This window comes from Somniosus microcephalus, chromosome 6 (assembly GCF_052327205.1).
Source record: "Somniosus microcephalus isolate GS21.2 chromosome 6, FLI_Smic_1.0, whole genome shotgun sequence".
Classification (NCBI taxonomy): domain Eukaryota; kingdom Metazoa; phylum Chordata; class Chondrichthyes; order Squaliformes; family Somniosidae; genus Somniosus; species Somniosus microcephalus.
In genome coordinates this window covers 50,410,002-50,433,046 of record NC_140992.1, presented here as the reverse complement: position 1 = coordinate 50,433,046, position 23,045 = coordinate 50,410,002, and the positions used below count along the sequence as shown (strand labels likewise).

The following is a 23,045-nucleotide window of genomic DNA, read 5'->3' as shown; positions in this document are numbered from 1 at the left end:
ATCTCCATGATTGAATAGCCTACTGACATTCATTATCTAGGCTCAGACATGAAAATGGCTATTTGGGCTAATGGCTGTGGAACCAAGTCAGTGTTTACAGGAGAGGACGTGAGAAAATTGACAAACTGTTTTTATAAAATATAAAGATCCTGAACATTTCGATGATTAGATATAGCAAGTGGCAACCTATGATTATTGACATATTTTTCCAGGGTAAAATTTTAATTAATTCTGGTAACATGTACTAATATTGTTATACCATGTATATACTGTCTATATTAGGAATGTAATCGATGTCAACATGTACCAAAGAGCAATTGCAATAAAATTGTATATAGGGAAATATTAGCAAAGAATATTATGGACAACCCTGATGCTGTTCCTTGAGCTTGCATTGAGATTCATTGGAGCACTGTAGAAGGCCAAAGATGGAGAGGTCAGAGTGGGACAGGAACTTACATATAAAATTAATTTTGCTGAGTAATATTTTGCTTTATTATTCAGGCAAAAATAATTGCTGCAGGACTGCATTTCTAACCACATGCAGCACAACAGCAGCAGATCAGGTTCAGATTGTAGATTGTTCAGGTAAGGTACGGAATAGAAGAAAGGTAAAAGAGATTCAAATTTATTATGCTAAAAGGCACAGCATCACTGAAATTCCACACAGACAGGAGATCTCTCTTTCTCGAGTGTCTCTTTGTGCTTTGCTGTGTGACATAGCTGTAGTGACTGGAACCAATGGGGTTTAGTTTCCCATAAACAACATAAACTACTGCAAGCACATTTTCTTATAATTTTATTTAACAATCTTTAACAAAGGACTGTATACCACAAGAAAAAACATTTCATTTAATTAATTGCTTACTTTTCACTGCTGTGAGCTTGAAGTAATTTGCATTGTTCATGACTCCGTTTTCACCCTTAAAGTACTTATAGTGCAAAAGGAACATTTGTATCTCAAAGGCATGAAAATCATAATTATATGAAGATATGTGGAATTGAAACCTAATTTTTGGTGTAAGTTAATTGCACATTCCATAAGGATAGGCAGGAACTGAGTTTCGGCAGTAAATCTCTTTTCTGTGGAGATTTTCAGAAGCCATTCACTTCAATGAAAGATTATTTTCTAATCAGAGCACAGCAAATGAACCATAAGCCCACAGAAATGTTGGATCTCACTGCTTTGGTGCTATAAGGATAACCATATCTGAACGAGGCAAGTACTGCAACACCTCATCAGTATTGTTAACACCAGAATTCTGGGTGAACAGTTGGTCTCGGCGTTCTGTTTCTTCCAAAGCAATGGTGCCCATTATAGAACAAATCTGGTTTATTCAGAAACACTGGGTCCTATGTTTAAAACCACAATCTCATTCTTTAAATTGAACATTAAAAAAAAATTATTATAAAAAGAAACATTAAAATAAAAAGTTAAGCATAATATGGATTCAATTTTAGAGACTTCTGTTTCTGCTTGGGAGTCATCTTGTCTCTTCTCACCAGGAGTCTGAGATAATCACTATAGCCCCGATTTTAACTTGGGGCAGGAATCGAGTGGGCGGGGATCGAGGTGAGCGGAAGGCCATCCTGACCTGGGCAATATGAGGCTCGGGTGATTTTTAACTCCCGGTGCTCATTTGCATGCCCTGTTCTGCCCGAAACTGTCAGCAAGCAGCAGCTGGCCAGTGGGCTGGAGTGTAATGCCAGGCGACGGAAGGCCACTGGCAGGGACTTACGGAATAGTCCCCAGCACTCAGATAAGTCATGGGGTGGGGGAAGCCGGAGGTAGGGGAAGGTTAAACTTTCCTTATGGGGCCCGGAGGAGCACCCCCACAAGGAAAGTTTAAAAAAAAGTTTTAATAAATGACTTATTTGTGCCTCTTCAGGCCCTGATTCCTCTTCCTGCTAGCTACACCTGGTGGAAAAGCCACAATGGCTTCCCTGCGCAGTGGGGCCCTGAAGACATCATCAGAGCATATTTAAAGAAGGATTCAATTGGTTTCCAGCAGATGTCCTCCTAACTGCTCAGAAGAACAGGTTAAAATTGAAGACTGTGGGAAGGGAGCGGGACATCTGCAGGTAAGTCTCCCAGGCGATGCCTGCCCACCCACTCGGTTTTTGAACTAGCTTCTGATTGGCCATTAATTGGTAGTGCTTCTAATTTTGTGGCATCTCCTTCATTTACATGGTGTGGGTAATCTCCCAGTCCATTTTGGGTCTGGCACAGATGCATACTGAGGGATGAGAGCGACACAAAATTGCACTAAGAGGCTCCTTATTAATGGTGATGGACAAATTTAAAGGAATGCGGCTGCTTAAAGATGTGTCCACTTATAAGAATAAGAACATTGGTAGCCTTTACAAAGACTGCTAATATTTTTGATAGAGTTTTGAACCTGTTTGGGTATCAAAAATGCCTGGCAAATGTAGTGGCTGGCACAATAAATGTAGAGGCAGGAAATCAAATCAGTCAAGTGGTGGAGTGGTGCAACACTCTAACCCCCCTGTTTGGTGATTGGATAAGTGGAGGTGGCGCAGAATGTGTTGGTAGCAAGATGGATGCCCTTACTTGCCACTCCAGGGCACCCTCCCCATAGGATGGCATTGCAGCACGTCTGGAAGAAGGCAGAGGGAAAGACCTTGCAGCTGACTGTTACTGCCACTGACAGTGCCAACTCTATGGTGCATGTTAGCTGCAGGTGTCCTTGTAGCAAATGGCGCAACTCTGCATCTGGCTGTCTCCCAATCTGAAATTTCCATAGCCAGTCATTGCCAGATAGGTGCACCTCTACCCATAAGGGTAAGTTGGAGGGAAGTTGCCAGGTGCGTGCAGTCTGCTCTGGTGTAGCCTGACTTACCTGGATCCCTCCACTGCTCTTCCACTTCTTTCTCCAAAAATATAAGTAAAGACAGGCCCACTATTGTGGATGCGCCAAAACAATGCCTGTGCCAGAACACATGGCACAAGGCCTCTTTACCAACCTCGATGGAAACAGAAAAGAAACAAGAAAAAAAAATCAGAAGTATTGCTAGAAATCTTACTCTAGGACTCTTTAACTGTACTTCTGTAAACAGCACACCCTAGAAGTCCTGGTCAGCCATTTTATATGAGGGGGTAAATGATTGAGCACTACAACTGGAAATTGTGCAGACATCTAAATGACATTACAGGGGCCTAATTTAAAATAATTAACTGCAGACTGGCAGGCACATCTGGTGCCAGTACAAAACCTGAATGAAAAATTGGATGGGGCTAAATATACAGAAATCATGTGTGACGGATTTCCATCCATTTTCTAATCAGTTATGCCTACTTTATGTCTGTTAATTGAGTGTAACCAGTTTCAAAATCTATATTTTTGTGTTCTCAGTTTGTAAGATGTGCATGTGATTCCACTGCAGTACTTGACAAAGATCATAATGCTAATAAATTGTATGCTCATCATTAATAATCCAACAGTTCTTCCTACCAATCATTAATAATACTTTATCTATAATATATTGCTAGAGCTGACTCAGTAAACAAAGATTATTCTGAATGATATTTGCAATAGTCTTATTTTGGTTGAGGTTGAAGCAAGTTCACTTAGGCTGTTCAGGTTATTATACAAAGCATTAAACTGTAACAAAATACTGAAACAAAATCACTGGGGTTAAAAACTATAAAAATGAATGGAAAAGTGCCAGAGTAAGTTGATTTGTAGCCAGTCATGGGTAACATATTCTCCATAACTTGAATTGTAGCCATATCCTCGCATCCGAGTGATACCTTGGAATTTGTTGGCACTGCAACAAACAGAAACTGTATTTGATAACTTGTCCTAAACATAGAAGTTGCGTTTTCTTTTTCTTGCATTGCACACGATAGTTCAAAATTTCAGTGCTGAACTCCACAAAGTGCACATGCAGGAATCCGGTTACTGTCACCTTTTTCTTTGTTTGCAATATTCTTCTGCCATTTCCCGGTAAAATATATTGATTTTTCCGTGCATCAAACGAGTGTATGTGTGTAATACGTTCTGTACAGTTCTTCCCATAAATGGCTTTGTACGTTCATACAGCTGGTTTGATGTGTCCTGTAAGGTACCACAGAAGTTTGTGACATGTAAGTGGTTTGATGAAATATCACCAGCATTTCCCATTAGGCCCGTTGAAACTTAGCAGCATGCTATAGAACTGGCAATGGTTCACGTGGAAAGTGCTGAATACTGCTCTGTCTCTGCAGAATTAAATCTCCAGACTGAAATTGAACTGTTTCCATTGAAAATAGAAGAGAACAATTCCAACTAAAACAATAAAAGTACCAACATTTTAGCCACTTTCTTAGGATAAACAAAGTAGTCAATCAGGACAAAGCCATGCACAACTTAATATGATTTTAACACACAACATCTGTTCCTGTTCATTTTTCCCCATATATCTAAACCAAGGTGTATGGGAAATATTTACACTTCATTTCATGAAGCATTCCCATAAAAGCATAATTGATGTTGGATTGCCAAATATGCTGTATTTTGTTATATTAGGACTAAATAAATGACAAACAGCACAAACATAAGCAAACTATATAGAATCACATTCAGACTAAAACAAATTATATCGAATTGCATTAAAAGTAAAGCAAATGATAGAGAACTGAATTAAGAGTAACAATAGATTCCGCTGTTACTCTGATAATGTTACAATTGCATTCCTTTTTACGAGACCAAGAGTTCAAATGCTAAAAACCAAGAACATATTTCCCAATATAAAAGACCTTTAATCACTGAAAGACCATTTTGACTTTCAAGAATAAGCAAAATCTATTCTTTCTGATCACACCTGTTAAAATGTTTGTACATTTCCCCTTTTGCACCCTTCTTCCTTTCCAGAAAGCAATGATTCACAGTGAAGCCAATTCTATGAATGGCAGCAGTCTTCCCTTTCCTCAACTAAGTAGACGTTCTTTAGTGACCCTAGACAGGGATATCCTGGGCCAAGTGTCTGATCCTGTCCTCACTAAATGTTAACACACACACTAACATCCAGCGGGAGTCACTGGATATGGATCAGAAATAGGAACTCTGGCTGAGGCTAGCTAATCAAATCAAATCTGGGATCTGCATTGTTCAGTACATAACTAACAGTACATTTGATCACTGAGACATTGAACAGTCGCTCAAGTTTGGCCCGAGTGTTAATGCTGTTCTGTGTTGAAGTGCTATACATTGTTGAATTCTGCACATAGCCATGTAGAGAACTTCAGTAGAGAATCTCAATGCAGTATTGTCTGTCTACAGCCTGACTGCACTTCTTCATTAATTGTACAGGTGATGTAATGAACTGCAGCCATCTACACACAGGAGGTTTCTCACTATCTCTTCTAAAGTCCTGGCTTATGGTTAACATTCCACAGAATTGTAATGGAAGAGCTCCAGAGTTGGGCCCCTTGTACAGTCCCACTTGGGAGTGTTAACTGCATCAAATTACACATTCCAGGCAAAGACGTTGGGTGATTATTGTCCTCCCACTTGCTGGCGTGTACAACTACAAATCCTATTAATTACACTGTGTGATGTCAGTAAATACAGTCTTAATAGTATCAACAGAATGTAGAACCCTACAATCTAGTTGTTTGTCCTGTTATTTAATATTATATGGTTTATAAAGGTTTTGCATTGCAATAGACAGCAATGCATATCATGAGAGTTCCAACGTTAAAAGAAAATTATTTCACAGCTGATAATTTTGACAGCAAATGATGAATTAATCGACTTCCACATGTACTGCTGTTCCCTCTAGTAACACTTCAAAATGACTGTGAAATACTTTGGCCCTGAAATCACTGTGGAATACTAGGATTTAAATGCTTAAGGCATTTGCCTGAAATTCATATTTGCTGTTACAGTGGAAGTGTTAACCCATTACTTTTGAAAAGGTTGGTGCCTCCATGAAAATAGTATAGATAGAAAATTCAGTTAAATATATTAGGGGCTAGAAATTCATTATAGCCCAGGAATGGGCGGTATGATTAGAAAAGTTGGAGAATTAGCGGCAGGCGCTAATACTTTAGACTGCACGCAAAATTCGTGCTCACAGCTCAAAGAAATGATTGAAGTCCCAATTCAAGTCTTGAAGCCCAAGCTCATTGGTGTTTACACTCAAAGGGTGCCTCCTCGTTGGACTGCTCCTGGGCCTGGCCAAAGTGGCCATTAACTGGTCCAGGCAGCGGGCGGTCGAGGGGGTCGTTCGGCCTGATTGCCTGCCTCTCTTCTGCGGCTACGTTCATGCCTGGGTGGCCTGGAGATGGAGCACACGGTGTCTGCCGGCACGCTTGAGGCCTTCCGGGACTGGTGGGTGCCACGGGGACTGGAGTGCATCATCACCCCGGCCAACCAAATGTTAATTTAAGTTGTTAAGTTTCCTTTAATGTTTTATTAGTTACAGTTTATTTGTTTTAGTGCACCCAATCAAAAGAGTACACTCAAAGGGTGGACCAATATCAGGTGCGGTCTAATTGCAAGTCATGATTGCCACAAGTTTTTTCCAGTTCTTAAAGGGGAGGTTTATTGATGCTGCAGAACCTCATTCTCAGCATTGCTGGCTGTGCAGCTGCCTCAGCAAGTAGCAGCAGGTCAAGGTGAAGGAGCCGGAGGACTGGAGCAGCTGTACTCATGGCAGATCCACGCCCCAGGGAGAGAGCCCACAGATTCTGCGATCAAGCATTGGCGGCATTGGTGTTTGCTGTGGAGAGACAGAGGACGGTACTTTACCCAGCAAGTGGCAGGAGGCCCTCACCGTAAGTCTTCTGCACCATCTGGAGGGAGGTAGCGCAGCACGTCTCGGGCAACACTCTGGTCTCCAGGATCCACACACAGTGCAGGAAGAAATTTAATGACCTCACTCAGGTGGTCAGGGTGAGTGAATGCTTCTACAAATACTACGTACCACCATCTGAACCACCGTCTTCACACACTGCCCAAAGCACCATAACCCCAGCACTCACCCACCAACAATCTTTACCTACCAACACTCAGAGCCACATCTCACACCTTGCACACAATGACAGCTATTCAACTATGGCAGGCACATCACCCAAACACATTGCTCCACACTCACTCACACACTTTCCTTTCTCTTGCAGGACAAGGTGGCTCACAACAGGAGGGAGCAGGAGCACACACTCACAACAGGAGGGAGCAGGAGCGCACACTCACAACAGGAGGGAGCAGGAGCACACACTCACAACAGGAGGGAGCAGGAGCACACACTCACAACAGGAGGGAGCAGGAGCACACACTCACAACAGGAGGGAGCAGGAGCACACACTCACAACAGGAGGGAGCAGGAGCACACACTCACAACAGGAGGGAGCAGGAGCACACACTCACAACAGGAGGGAGCAGGAGCACACACTCACAACAGGAGGGAGCAGGAGCACACACTCACAACAGGAGGGAGCAGGAGCACACACTCACAACAGGAGGGAGCAGGAGCACACACTCACAACAGGAGGGAGCAGGAGCACACACTCACAACAGGAGGGAGCAGGAGCACACACTAACAACAGGAGGGAGCAGGAGCACACACTAACAACAGGAGGGAGCAGGAGCACACACTCACAACAGGAGGGAGCAGGAGCACACACTCACAACAGGAGGGAGCAGGAGCACACACTCACAACAGGAGGGAGCAGGAGCACACACTCACAACAGGAGGGAGCAGGAGTGCACAGGCGGGGGACAAGCCAACACCCAACCACTGTCTGCGTTGAAAAATAGAGTGCTGCAGATTATTGGGCGCCAGGTGGTGGGCACCGTGGCCACTGGTGACGTTGGCCCCCTTGGGGACAACAACGATATGTTCATCCCTACTCCTTCTTCTCATATCCCACTTCCCCCTCGCCCCACAAGTGTTTTGCACTTTCCAGCTAATTATGCTGGATGCATGCATTTCTCCCTTCCTGCCCCCCTCCCCTCACCTTAACCCGACTCTTGTGCCTTTATGATTTCAGATAATGAGCAAGCACCTGAGCAGCCTGTCCCCGAGGGCACTGTAGAGAGCGAGGCGGGAGAAGAGGAGGACGAAGAACACATCGCGTCACTGCCTGTCTCACTCACAGGCACCAGCTCAGATACTAGCACTACACATTCTTTAGAGGCTAGTATAGTAGTGGGATCTGTACAGGGTGAGGCACCGGGGATGAGTGGGCTGCAGCAAGGCCAGGGGGAAAGGGTAGCTCGGGAGCCAGCTCCCCAGAGGACGAGTTCACGCGCAAGTTCTGCTGCACAGGACTCAGATGAGGACCTCGATGGGGAGGCATTTAGAAGAAGGGTGATGGGCATGCACATGGAGATGATAAGTGCAATGGCAAGGATGCTCGAGAGCCTCTCGGCAATGATAAGGAGCGTGGAGGAGTCTTACTCCAACATTGCACAAGGCTCTGCGCACACCATGGAGCCCATCATTTCCAGTCTGCAATGAATGGTAGACTCCCAGAGAGACCGTGGCGACCCAGACCTGATGCCGCATGTGATGGGCGATCTGGCAGCTTCCATTGCAGCACAGGTGGAAGCGACAGAACGTCTTAGTGCTGTAATGCAGTCTATGCTTGGTGGCATCCAATCTCAGACTGCTCTCATGCAATGTCAGCTTGATGCTACGCAAACTCTGACTGCTGCCATCGTGGCTGGGTCTACCATTGTTGACCAGGGCTTTCATGGTGTCTCAGCAGGCCAGCAATCTGTGCTCCAACAGATTGCTAGGGATACTGAGATGCTGCCCCGGGGGAGTGTGCGTCAGTGGAGCAGGAACCTGCTGTCCTCTCAGGATTACAGTATTCCTGCTCCCACCACTGCCACTCCGCCATTGCCCTTGTCAATGCTTTTCATCCAGCCAGCTCTGACTGCTGCCGCTTATGCTGTGGTGGTGCAGTCTACAGCCGGGCCTTCCAGGCCCAGAGCTGGTCGAGGGCATCCTGCAAGGCTGTCTGAAGTCTCCCGCATGGACTCTTAGCAGCCTTCCGCCGGCCCTGCTGCAGCCATTGGGCCAACACTTCGTAGGAGCACTAGAGTAGGCAAAGGCACAGTAATGAGAGGTGCTAAGGGATTGCACAAAGGTGAATAGTTAATATTTTTGTTGTAAATATGTGTTCACTGATTATTGATAAATTTATTAATTCAGTTTGGATTCTTTTGTGGTGTCTCTCTTTTCAGCTTTGTGCTGTGATATGGCCTGTGACAGGAATGGAATGATGGGGATGTGGTGAGCAATGGGGATCTGGAGTTTAATTCATTCGAACCGCAGTCTGATGAGGTGGTCACGGACCACCCTTCTGGAAGGCCGATTGAGTGGCTGCCTCCTCCCTTGCTCCTGTTCATCCTCCTCATCATCCTCCTCATCATCCTCCTCATCTTCCTCTTCCTCCTCGTCCTCCTCCTCCTCCTCCTCCTGAGGTGGTCCCACAATCCCTGGTGGCTAGGGCTGGGCCCTTATATGGCCAAGTTGTGGAGCATGCAGCAGACCACCATGAAATGGGACACCTGCTCAGCTGAGGGCTCTTCCCGAGCAGTCAAGGCATCGGAACTGTTGCTTCAGCATGCCGATGGTCTGATCGATGATGCTCCTGGTGGCAACATGGCTCTCATTATATGAGTTCTGTGACCACCTCCTTGGTGAAGCAGAGCCTTCTAATACACTGCTCCTCACTTAATTGGAGGTAGGAGAAGTGCTCTCGGAATACTCTAGGAGGGTAAGGCCTCCTGTTGAGAGCCCTGATGGCCCACCTCCTCCCTCTGGCCACATGTTCCAGTCTTTCTCGCTGCCTCCGCCGTAGATCCTGGAGGGCAAGGTTGACTGTCAGTACAGCTCCCATTAATGTAACCAAGTGTAGCAGTTTGATTATTTTAAGAATAAATGTACAGGAAACTTTCTGGTATCTGGCACGGACGGGACCGACGTGTTGCCGGTTCATCAACAATTCCAGATAACCGAACGCTATAGTAAAAGATACGGAGCTCAGAGCTCCGTATAAAGCAACAAACCCCAACAGCTTCAAAACAATCGGCACAAGTTGCAAGCATCTCTGTAGCTTAGCAACAGCTTCAGCTACACCCTTGCATAGCAACAAATGGAGTAAAAAAAGTAACTAAAAGTAAAAAAAGTTACCTGAACCGACTCCTGAATTTTGCCGGTGGATAGAGCGTTCCAGTTATTTAGGGGCCGGTTAATCGAAAGTTTCCTGTAGCTACTTTTTAGTTGCCACAACACTCCTGATACTAAATAACCTTGAAATCATGGAATGAGACTGGTGCACTATGTGAAACTCACAAGAAAGCACTGAAAGTCCACTAACCTACTGCTGCGACTCATTACTGATGATCCCTTTAAATAACGTCTATGGGCTGGCTTCCTGGTGCTTCACACCAGCTCTCCCTGTCGCTGTTTCCTCCAGGCGCTCAGGTCAGTGGTGACAATTAATTTTGCAGATCGGGTGGTCCGTAAGCGTTGCACACTCACTGACGTCACAATCCACCGGCCATCGTAGCTCCCGGTGATAACTGTTAGTGGAGGTGCTACGGGGGGGGATTTGCTGGCACTAACGGGAGGTGCTAAGGTACCAAATTTTTCCCCCGAGGTGTTTGTTCTTTGGTATCCTGAAGCTTAATTTTCAAACCTTTGTTTAATGTTACACAGGAAAAAGTAGATATCTGGCATCATAAAATGGGAACTTCAGAAGAATGTGGTGAGCATTCATAGGCTACTATCCTATAGTATAATTTCAGGGCCAAAATATTTATAATTTTAAAGTGTTATTAGAGATATCATCAGTACATAAAGATGTTAATCATTTTATACTTTGAACCCAATACCGGACAATACTCTCACTACCAACATTTACAGGGATTTTAAACCAATACACATTATTTTCCAAATGTAAACATTCATGCTGTTGAAAATAATGTAAATCACAATTTTTGGGGCATCAGTATTTTTCTCTGCATTTACAATTCTTTGTCCTTCATCAGGTTTGAAAAATTTCAACATATCGATCATTGGAGAATGAGTTAGAGCTCAGAAGTCAATAAATACAATATTTAAAAACTGTTTTACATCCTGTGGTGGATAACAGAACCTCGGGGGCATTGAATGGAGACAGGCAGATTGTTCGGCTGCTCTTTGTCTCTAAATTAGATACAGACTTTTGGGAGTAAAGTAAATGTTTGCATAGTAAATAGTAACATTTCAAAAGATTCATGACAACATTCAGTCAATTTTTCAGTCCAAAATTCCCTCAAATTTCTGAGGAGAGCAAAAAACAAAAATAACTCGAGGAAGTTTTAAAGAAAGAGAAATGGGCATTTGTCAGTTTGAAGTTCGACTAGAGTTTTGTTTAATATGAGGTTCTACAAACCTTACAACGGTGTTGCACATTTTTGAAAGACATTTATACAGGACACGATTTTCCTTTCTATATTTGCATGCACACACTTGGTAGGGAACAGTAGCATAGTGGTTATGTTATTGGACTAGTAATTCAGAGGCCTGGATTAATAACCCAGAAATGGGAGTTCAAATCCCACCACGGCAGCTGGGGAATTTAAGTTCACATAATTAAATAAATCTGGAATAAAAAGCTAGTATTAGTAATGGAGGTCATGTAACTACTGGATTGTGATTAAAACCCACCTGGTTCACGAATGTCCTTTAGGGAAGGAAATCTGCTGTCATTACCTGGTCTGGCCTATATGTGACTCCAGACCCGCAGCAATGTGGTTGACTCTTAACTGCCCTCTGAAATGGCCTAGCAAGCCACTTAGTTGTGCCAAACTGCTACAACACACCACGTGGACTGCTGTAGTTCAAGAAGGTGGCTCACCGCCACCTTCTCAAGGACAATTAGGAATGGGCAATAAATGCCAGCGACGTGAATGCATTAAAAAAAGTTCTGCATTTTCATTCACCATTCTAACCAGTTCCTCTGGATTAGCCATGTAAAATGAGCAATAGTCAAACCCGTATAATGTTTTTTAGACTTGTTCTATTTTTTGATAACATTGAGCACTTTAAATGTAGCCGAGACCACAGGAAAGCATAGACTGCCAAGTTTACTTTTACTGAATCCATAAAAATTTTGACTTCTTGGCTAGAAAGAATCTGTGGCATAAAACAAAAAGATTGCAAAAATATCTATGAAGTGAGAGTCTTGAAATAGTGCTTGTTTCAAAGTGAAGTAAGTTCTGGTGTGGAAAATCAATTTGAAATTGGCTCTGCGAAATCTTATCTCCTCCAAGCATTAATCAGATTGTCGTAAAAACCCATCTGGTTCACTAATGTCCTTTAGGGAAGGAAATTTGTCGTCCTTACCTGGTCTGGCCTATATGTGACTCCAGACTCGCAGCAATGTGGTTGACTCTCAACTGCCCTCTGAAATGGCCTAGCAAGCCACTCAGTTGTAACAAACCGCTACAAGAAGCAATAATAAGAATAAAACCGGACGGACACAACGGCAAACCCAGTCCAGTCGACACTGCAAAGTCCTGCTAACCAACATCTGAGGACTTGTGCCAAAATTGGGAGAGCTAGCCTATTGATTTGCCAAGCAACAGCCTGACATAGTCATACTTTGGTTCTGTCTTCACAAAGGAGGACACAAATAACCTCCCAGAGATGTCGGGGAACATAGGGTCTAATGAGAGGGAGGAATTGAAAGAAATCAGTATTTGTAGAGAAATGGTGATAGGGAAATTGACGGGATTGAAGGCCGATAAATCCCCAGGGCCTGATAATTTACATCCTAGGGTACTTAAGGAAGTGGCCCTAGAAATAGTAGATGCATTGCTGGTCATCTTCCAAAATTCTATAGACTCTGGAACAGTTCCCATGGATTGGAGGGTAGCTAATGTTACCCCACTATTCAAAAAAGGTAGTAGAGAGAAAACAGGGAATTATAGACCGGTAAGCCTGACATCGGTAGTGGGGAAAATGCTAGAGTCCATTATAAAAGATGTAATAGCAGAGCACTTGGAAAACAGTGACAGGATCGGACAAAGTCAACATGGATTTACAAAAGGTAAATCGTGCTTGACTAATCTACTGGAATTTTTTGAGGATGTAACTGGTAAAATAGATAAGGGAGAACCAGTGGATGTGGTGTATTTGGACTTTCAGAAGGCTTTCGATAAATTTCCGTATAAGAGATTAGCGTGTAAAGTTAAGGCACATGGGATTGGGGGCAAGGTACTGACTTGGATAGAGAACTGTTTGGCAGACAGGAAGCAAAGAGTTGGAATAAATGGGTCTTTTTCCGAGTGGCAGGCAGTGACTAGTGGGGTACCGCAGGGATCGGTCCTAGGACTCCAGCTATTCACAATATATATTAATGATCTAGACAAGGGAACTAGATCTCCAAGTAATATCTCCAAGTTTGCAGATGACACAAAGCTGGGTGGGCGTGTGTGCTGTGAGGACGTTGCCGAGAAACTCCAGTATGATTTGGACAGGTTGGGTGATTGGGCGGATGCATAGCAGATGCAGTATAATGTGGATAAACGAGAGGTTATCCACTTTGGTGGCAAAAACAGGAAGGCAGATTATTATCTGAACGGCAATAGATTGGGAGAAGGGGAAGTACAACGAGACCTGGGTGTCCTTGTGCACCAGTCGCATGCAGGTGCAGCAGGCGGTTAAGAAGGCAAATGGTATGTTGGCCTTCGTAGCGAGAGGATTCGAGTACAGGAACAAGGATGTCTTGCTGCAGTTGTACAGGGCCTTGGTGAGACCACATCTTAAGCATTGTTGCAGTTTTGGTCTCCTTATCTGAGGAAGGATGTTCTTGCCATGGAGGGAGTGCAGCGAAGATTCACCAGACTGATACCTGGGATGGCAGGAATGACGTATGAGGAGAGATTGGGTTGATTGGGCTTATACTCGCTGGAGTTTAGAAGAATGAGAGGGGATCTCATTGAAACTTATAAAATTCTAACAGGATTAGACAGACTAAATGCAGGAAGGATATTCCCGATGGCCGGGGAGTCCAGAACCAGGGGTTACAGTCTAAAGATAAGGGGTAAGCCATTTAGGACAGCGATGTGGAGACGAAATCCTGTCTTCACACTGAGGACAACCTCCATCATGTTGGGTTCTGCCAAGACCACTCCGCTCCAGACCTCATTACAGCCTTGGTCCAAACATGGACAAAGGAGCTTAATTCCAGAGGTGAGGTGAGAGTGACTGCCCTTGACATCAAGGCAGCATTTGACCGAGTGTGGCATCAAGGCGCTCTAGTAAAACAGAAGTCAATGGGAATCGGGGGGAAAACTCTCACTGGCTAGAGTCCTACCTAGCACAAAGGAAGGTGGTTGTGGTGGTTGGAGTTCAACTATCACAGCCCCAGGACATCGCTGCAGGTGTTCCTCAGGGCAGTGTCCTTGGCCAAACCATCTTCAGCTGCTTCATCAATGACCTTCCCTCCAACATAAGTTCAGAAATGGGGATGTTTGCACAGTGTTCAGTGCCATTCGTAACTCCTCAGATAATGAACAAATCCATGCCCGCATGCAACAAGACCTGGACGACATTCAGACTTGGGCTGATAAGTGGCAGGTAACATTCGCACCACACAAGTGCCAGGCAATGACCATCTCCAAGAAGCGAGAGTCTAACCACCGCCCCTTGACATTCAACAGCAATACCACCGCCGAATCCCCCACCATCAACATCCTGGGGGTCACCATTGACCAGAAACTTAACTGGACCAGCCACATAAATACTGTGGCAACAAGAGCAGGTCAGAGGCTAGGTATTCTGCGGCAAGTGTCTCACCTCCTGATCCCCAAAGCCTTTCCACCATCTACAAGGCACAAGTAAGGAGTGTGATGGAATACTCTCCACTTGCCTGGATGAGTACAGCTCCAACAACACTCAAGAAGCTCGACACCATCCAGGACAAAGCAGCCCGCTTGATTGGCACCCCATCCACCACCTTAAACATTCACTCCCTCCACCACCGGCGTACTGTGGCTGCAGTGTGTACTGTCTACACGATGCACTACAGCAATTTGCTAAGGCTTCTTCGGCAGCACCTCCCAAACTCACGACCACTTCCACCTAGAAGGACATGGGCAGCAGGCGCATGGGAACACCACCACCTGAAAGTTCCCCTCCAAGTCACACACCATCCTGACTTGGAAGTATATCGCCGTTCCTTCATTGTCGCTGGGTCAAGAAGGCGGCTCACCACCACTTTCTCCAGCGCAATTATGGATGGGCAATAAATGCTGCCCTTGACAGCGATGCCCAGATCCCATGAATGTATAAAAAAACCACCCAGATTTTGTAAACGTATACATAGCCCTCAATGTATACACCTTTCTAATGTTGCTCCGACATGTATTGGGCAGTGTTCACAAGTTGAGTTAGTATTCTGATCACTCCATATGCAGTCTGCCTGCAGTTGTGGTCATGAATGTTATGTGTACGGTAGTCAATTGTTAGAAACTAAAGATGCCTAAAAATGTATATGGTTATGCGATTAAAACTGTGACGCGAAAAATGCAGTGTTTAAATGGTTCTATTCGAATTGCAGACGGAAAGTCTCCTCGGACCAGATAGATGCTTAGAAGTGCTAATATTTTGCTTTCCTACAGAGGGTATGTACTATATACAATCTCCCTGTTGCAAAGCGATTATCTGTTGTTTTTAAGTTAAGACTTGAACCTTTTTAATGTATTTTATGTATAATGCTAAGGTAGGATTTGAAGTTAGCTTAACAGAACTGCTTGTGAAGATAATGGAAGTAAGTTTGGGGAAGTTAACATAAACATTTGCTACGTCATAAAGGAGGTAACACTCTGAAGCGAACAGGTTTCTGGTTGGGCCTCATGAGATCAAAGAAGGGTATGGATGAAAGAGATAAGACACAAATTTCACTGGAAGAAAACCCTGGGAAAATATAAACAGAGAAAGACATCTTTATGGCGGGCTTTGACACAAGAATCGAGACAAAGAACTAGAAGTCCCAATGGGTATTAAGGTTTATGGGGAACTTCTATAGGTCAAAAGGTCTTGTCAACATCAGGCCCACCCCTAAAGGTAGAATAAAAGTGACGTCCCTAAAGCTTGGAAGAGAAAGAGAGAGAAAGAGAGCTTGTACTCACAGACGGAAGAGAGAGAGAAGGAGGCTCTAGATGAAAGGAAGAAGAAAATTGCTCATGTGTGTCAACCATCTGTCCGATCGGATCGGTGTCAGCTTCTTGTCATGGTCGTATGTTTTTGCTGTATAACTATTGTTATATTCCGTCTTAAACTCTGATTAAACACAATATACCCACCATAATGGTTTGCACTCGAACCTGACTAATTAAAGTGACCAGAGATAGCCGTAACTTGGCTATTTCTAACAAATGAATGCCCCCATCCTAATACAGAAACATAGGAACAGGTGTAGGTCATTCAGCCCCTCGAGCCTGCTCCGCCATTCAGTTAGATCATGGCTGATCTGTATCTTAACTCCATCTACACACCTTGGTTCTGTAACCATTGATACTCTTGCCTAACAACAATTATTTTAAAAAGGCTTTTGCTTTCTTAACCAATGTGAGCTCCTGTCTTGATATACATGGGAATTAACTTTTTGCACCACTAATTATATTGAAATGTGGGCCCTATCTCCTGGGTGTAAAGTTAGTCCTAGATTGTTCCAATTTAAACTGTATATTTAAATAGTGTCAACCGTGGCTCAGTTGGTAGCACACTCGCCTCTGCGTCAGAAGGTTGTGGGTTCAAGTCCCACTCTAGGGACTTGAGCACATAAAACTAGGCTGACACTCCAGTGCAGTGCTGAGGGAGTTCTACGCTGTCAGAGGTGCAGTCTTTCAGATGAGACATTAAACTGAGGCCCCGTCTGCTCTCTCAGGTGGATGTAAAAGATCCCATGGCACTATTTCAAAGAAGAGCAGGGGAGTTATCCCCAGTGTCCTGGCCAATATTTATCTCCTTAACCAAAAAAACAGATTATCTGGTCATTATCACATTGCTGTTTGTGGGAGCCTGCTGTGCACAAATTAGCTGCCGCATTTCCCACATTACAAGAGTGACTCCACTTAAAATAGCACTTCATTGCCTGTAAAGCGCTTTGGGACGTCCAGTGGTCGTGAAAGGCGCTATATAAGTGCAAGTCTTTCTTTCTTTCTTTTACATACTTAATGTCCATGTTCATCAGGGAAAAAGCTCAGCCTGGGGAAAAACCTGCTCCTTTGTATATTTTTGCTTGTCATTTACACAGTCTATCGTTGTGGGTGTAATGTGAGTCTGAAAACTAAGCACAGATTGTCAGTAAAATTCACTGATCCTGTGTTGCCAATGGGGAGTTGTGCTCAAAGGGAGCTTGTGTTGGACATTTGGCTACAGCACTGTAGTGCTGATTCTTCAACTCACACACCTTCGAGCGCAGTTTCCTGCAGGGAGTGCAGGGACTGGTGAAGTAACTCTAATGGTGGGCATATCAGAACTATATTGAAATAATTTGGATGGAATCCATGATTGCACGAATTGTATTATGTCTGTTGTGGGAAGAAGCAGGCCTAATGGGCTGAATGACCTTTTATCATTCCATACTCTAATATTTTTGCACAGAAGCAAACTGCGGATACACAATATGCAAAGTGGAAAATTTTGCTGAATGAATATTTTTATCTCTACAGCTTATTAACAGTGGAAGAAACAGGACCTGTCTTCGCTGACCTACATTGGCTCCCAGTTCAGCAATGATTCGAATTTAAAATTCTCATCCTTGTGTTAAAATCCCTCCATGACCTCGCCCCTTCCTATCTCCGTAACCTCCTCCAGCCATACAACCCTCCGAGATCTCTGCATTCCTCCACTTCTGGCCTCGTGCTGATCCCCAATTTCCTTCACCCCACTATTGGCGGCCGTGCCTTCAGCCCCTAGGCCCTAAGCTCTGGAATTCCCTCCCTGAACCTCTCCGCCTCTCTACCTCTCTCTCCTCTTTTAAGACGCTACTTAAAACCTACCTCTTTGACAAAGCTGTTGGTTACCTGTCCTAATGGACCATATTTTCCGACCCCCACGGGTGTGTACGAGGTGTGTACACACCCGTAGGGGCTTCGCAAGTGCCGGTTTCAGATCTCTTGACAGATCATCCACCTGCCCGGGAGAAGGGGCTCCACAGGTGGAGAGTTTTGCTTTCTGCACAACCTCCGCCCACTGAAAACCTTTAAAAATCTTACGCCTGGTAAATGCAGGCGTAAGGCCTAATTTTACCAGCATTAGAGTTTAAAAAAATTAAAAAATATATATTTTTTCACTCATTTATAATTTTATACTTTAAAAAAAGTTGTTTATTTTTAGCCTCGTAAAAAACGTCAATTATTTTTTTCAAAAAATTAAACATTTGTTTAAAATATTTAATTTAATGTAATTTCATCTAATTTTAAATGTGATTTAAAAAAAAATTATTTAATGTTTAACTGTTTTTAAATGTGATCTCCATTCATACTTTTGACAGATCTATGCGGAGAGACCTGTCAAAAGTGTGAAGGTGGATTCCCTTCTTTGATTGGTTCCCCATGGCCCACGTGATCCCCGGAACACTTGCGAACCGCCTGCGCCCCTGGGATAACTGGGCCTCTGTGTGTGCGCACGCACCAGGAGAGGCCCAGGATCGGAAGGTAAGTGCGTAGCTTTTTCCCGATCGGAGGCATCCGCACGCAGGAAGCCTCCGATCAGAAAATCTGGCCCATTATCACCTTATCAGGCTCGGTGTCAAATTTCGTTTGATATCACTCCTGTGAAGCGCCTTCAGATGCTTTACTAAGTTAAAGGCGCTTTTTAAATACATGTTGTTGTTGAATCTGCAATCATAATCAAAAGTAAACCAAATTTGAAATTTAAATTTGAAATCTGTGGTATCACTTTTTGTTTGACTGGGTATTCAAAAAGTGGATGGTGGAATGAATAAAGCGCAAATAACTCTAGAATAAAAGTAACAGGAAATAGTTATGACATTTTAAAGAAGGCAAGATCAATTTAGAAACATAATGGGGGTAAAATTGAACTTCGGTGGAAGTCAATGGAAAGGAAAACAGGCTGGGTGTCAAACGGACGGACGATCTGCTAACGGCCCTTTTGTGCCACATCGAGTTAAATTTTAGCTCCCAATGACATTCAAAGTTCAGCGTTTGAAACACTTCAGCAAAATTAGAACGAAGAAATACTGAAAAACTGGGCAGAAACTATAATGCCCATCCTCACTCGATCATCATTAATGTGGCCTATTTCTATTACCGAAATAATCTGAGATTTTTATAACCCTTCAATCTTCTTCCCCCCTTTCCTGAATCATAGTGGGGTACAGTTCCAGGGGTCTAATTGCTCTCTAGTACCTCACCCAAGCAGCTGTTCTTTGTGTGTTTGCTTAAACTGTGAATGTAGAGAAGATAGTTGGCCATGTCCGCATGCAAAGTTATTGGGCAGCTGAGCATTGTTCTGTGCTCACCCAATGTCCTCGTGCACTTTCCGGCAAGAGTCATTGAATAATGATCAAAAGCAGGAACCCTGATTCATTTTTCTTCCTCCTAACGCAAGATACAGAGCCTCTATTGCCACCCTGGCTGAGGTAAGCGAACTCAGCAAAAGAGATCTTCCGATCAGGTCTGTATGCATAAATTACACATTGGCCTGGATTTTAGCCTGATTGACAGGCAAGAGGCCTGCCGGGTGGGGAGGCCTGCTAACACAAGGCTGCAGCCAAGGAGAGCAGGTAGGTCTAGTGGGGAGGTGAGGTCCGACCACATGAGGCGGGGTCCCCGATCATGCAGGGGCGGGGGGTCCTGAGCGTGGGGGGACACAATCATGGGGGGTCCTGATAGCTGGAGGTGGGGGGGGGGGGTGTCGTTCACAGAGGGACAATGGCGGTCGGGAGTTCCGATGGTGGTTGGGGGGGCGTGTCCGATGGTGGTCGGGGCGAGCAGATGGTGTTTGGGGGGGCATCTGATGGTGGTCAGGGCAAGCAGAAGGTGAGGGGGAGCAGATGGTGGGTGAGGGGAGCATATGGCGGTCGGGGGGGGGGACAGATGCTGGGGCGGAACCGATGGCGGTCGGAGGAGCAGATGGCAGTCGGGGGGAACCAATGCTGGTCGGGGTGAGAAGATGGCTGTCGGGGATGCAGATGGCGGTCGGGGGGAAACGATGGCGGTCGGGTGGAGAAGATGGCGGTCGGGGATGCAGATGGCGGTCGGGGGGAAACGATGGCGGTCGGGTGGAGAAGATGGCGGTCGGGGGGAACTGATGGCAGTCGGGGGGAACTGATGGCAGTCGGGGGGAGCAGATGGCGGTCGGGGGAGCAGATGGCGGTCGGGGGGAACCGATGGCGGTCGGGGGAGCAGATGGCGGCCGGGGGGGACCGATGGCGGTCGGGGGAAAAGATGGCGGTCGGGTGGAGAAGATGGCGGTCGGGGGGGAACTGATGGCAGTCGGGGGGAGCAGATGGCGGTTGGGGGAGCAGATGGCGGTCGGGGGAGCAGATGGCGGTTGGGGGGAACCGATGGCGGTCAGGGGGAAAAGATGGCGGTCGGGTGGAGAAGATGGTGGTCGGGGGGAGCAGATAGCGGTCGGGGTAGAAGATGTCGGTCGTGGGGAGAAGATGGCGGTTGGGGGGGTTCGATGGCGGTCGGGGGGAGAAGATGGCGGTCGGGGGGAACGGATGGCGGTCGGGGGAAATCGATGGCGGTCGAGGGGAGAAGATGGCGGTCGGGGGGAACCGATGGCGGTCGAGGGGAGAAGATGGCGATCGGGGGGATCCGATAGCGGTCGGGGGGCAAAAATGGCGGTCAGGGGGAACCGATGGCGGTTGAGGGGAGAACATGGCGGTCGGGCAGCACTGCAGGTGGTCGGGGGGGGGAAGATGTCGGACGAGGGGAGAAGATGGCGGTCGAGGGGAGAAGATGGCAGTCGGGGGGAGGTGATGGAGGTTGAGGGGAGAAGATGGCGGTCGGGGGGAACCGATGGCGGTCGGGGGGAGAAGATGGTGGTCGGGGGATCCGAAAGCAGTCGGGGGGAGATGATGGCAGTCGGGGGGGAACGGATGGCGGTCGGGGGGAGAAGGTGGCGGTCGGGGGGAGAAGATGGCAGATGTGGGGAGAAGATGGCGGTCGAGGGGAGATAATGGCGGTTGGCGGGAGAAGATGGCGGTCGGGGGGGTCCGATGGCGGTTGGCGGGAGAAGATGGCGGTCGAGGGGAGAAGATGGCGGTTGGGGGGAACCGATGGCGGTCGGGGGGGAGAAGATGGCGGTCAGGGGGAGAAGATGGCGGTTGGCGGGAGAAGATGGTGGTTGAGGGGAGAAGATGGCGGTCGGGGGGAGCAGATGGCAGTCGGGGGGAAACGATGGCAGTCGGGGGGAGCAGATGGTGGTCGGGGGAGCAGATGGCGGTCGGGGAGAGAAGATGGCGGTCGGGGGGAACCGATGGCGGTCGGCCGGAGCAGATGGTCGGGCGGAACTGATGGCGGTCAAGGGGAGCAGATGGTGCTCGAGGGGAGCAGATGGCGGTCGGGGCGAGCAGATGGCGGTCGGGGGGAACCGATGGCAGTCGAGGGGAGAACATGGCGGTCAGGCGGAACTGCCGGTGGTCGGGGTGAGAAGATGGCCGACGAGGGAAGAAGATGGTGGTCGGGGGGAGAAGATGGCGGTCGAGGGGAGAAGATGGCGGTCGGCGGGAGCAGATGGTCGGGCGGAACTGATGGCGGTCGATGGGAGCAGATGGTCGGGCAGAACTGATGGCGGTCGGGGGGAGAAGATGGCGGTCGGGGGGAGAAGATGGCGGTCGGGGGGAGAAGATGGCGGTCGGGGGGAGAAGATGGTGTTCCAGGGGAGCAGATGGCAGTCGAGGGGAGAACATGGCGGTCAGGCGGAACTGCCGGTGGTCGGGGGGAGAGGATGGCAGACAAGGGGAGAAGATTGTGGTTAGGGGGAGAAGATGGCGGTCGAGGGGAGAAGACGGCAGTCGGGGGGAGAAGTTGGTGGTCGGGGGGAGAAGATGGCGTTCAGGGAGAGAAGATGGCGGATGGAGGGAGAAGATGGCGGTCGAGGAGAGAAGATGGCAGTTGGCGGGAGATGATGGCGGTCGAGGGGAGAAGATGGCGGTCGAGGGGAGAAGATGGCGGTCGGGGGGATCCGATGGCGGTCGGGTGGAGAAGATGGCAGTCGGGGGAGCAGATGGCGGTCAGGGGGAAAAGATGGCGGTCGGGGGGAGCAGATGTCAGTCAGGGGGAACCGATGGCGGTCGAGCGGAGAAGATGGCAGTCGAGGGAAGAAAATGGCTGTCGGGGGTCGCAGATGGCGGTCGATGGGAGAAGATGGCGGTCGGGTGGAGAAGATGGCAGTCGGGGGAGCGGATGGTGGTCGGGCGGCACTGCCGGTGGTCGGGGGGGGGAAGATGTCGGACGAGGGGAGAAGATGGCGGTCGAGGGGAGAAGATGGCAGTCGGGGGGAGATGATGGCGGTCGAGGGGAGAAGATGGCGGTCGGGGGGAGAAGATGGCTGTTGGGGGGGAGCGGATGGCGGTCGGAGGGAGAAGGTGGCCGTCGGGGGGAGAAGATGGCGGATGTGGGGAGAAGATGGAGGTCGAGGGGAGAAGATGGCGGTTGGCGGGAGAAGATGGCGGTCGAGGGGAGAAGATGGCGGTCGGGGGATCCGATGGTGGTCGGCGGGAGAAGATGGCGGTCGAGGGGAGAAGATGGCGGTCGGGGGGATCCGATGGCAGTCGGCGGGAGAAGATGGCGGTTGGGGGAAACTGATGGCGGTCGGGGGGGAGAAGAAGGCGGTCGGGGGGAGCAGATGGCGGTCGGCGGGAGCAGATGGTCGGGCGGAACTGATGGCGGTCGAGGGGAGCAGATGGCGGTCGGGGGGGTCCGATGGCGGTCGGGGGGTACAGATGGCAGTCGGGGGAGAAGATGGCGTTCGAGGGGAGCAGATGGTGGTCGGGGGGAGCAGATGGCAGTCGAGGGGAGAACATGGCGGTCAGGCGGAACTGCCGGTGGTCAGGG

At 47.2% G+C, this 23,045-nt stretch overlaps 1 protein-coding gene across 1 annotated transcript in view; it reads right to left on the bottom strand.

Moving 5' to 3' along the window:
- Positions 1–612: 612 nt before the first annotated feature.
- The window catches only part of LOC147115705 (erythropoietin-like), a 66,250-nt gene continuing 43,817 nt past the window's right edge, over positions 613–23,045 (bottom strand). The window contains exon 4 of the mRNA XM_085990186.1: positions 613–4,079. Coding sequence (XP_085846312.1) covers positions 3,927–4,079 — 153 coding nt within the window. The 3' untranslated portion in view covers positions 613–3,926. The remainder of the gene's footprint in view (positions 4,080–23,045) is intronic.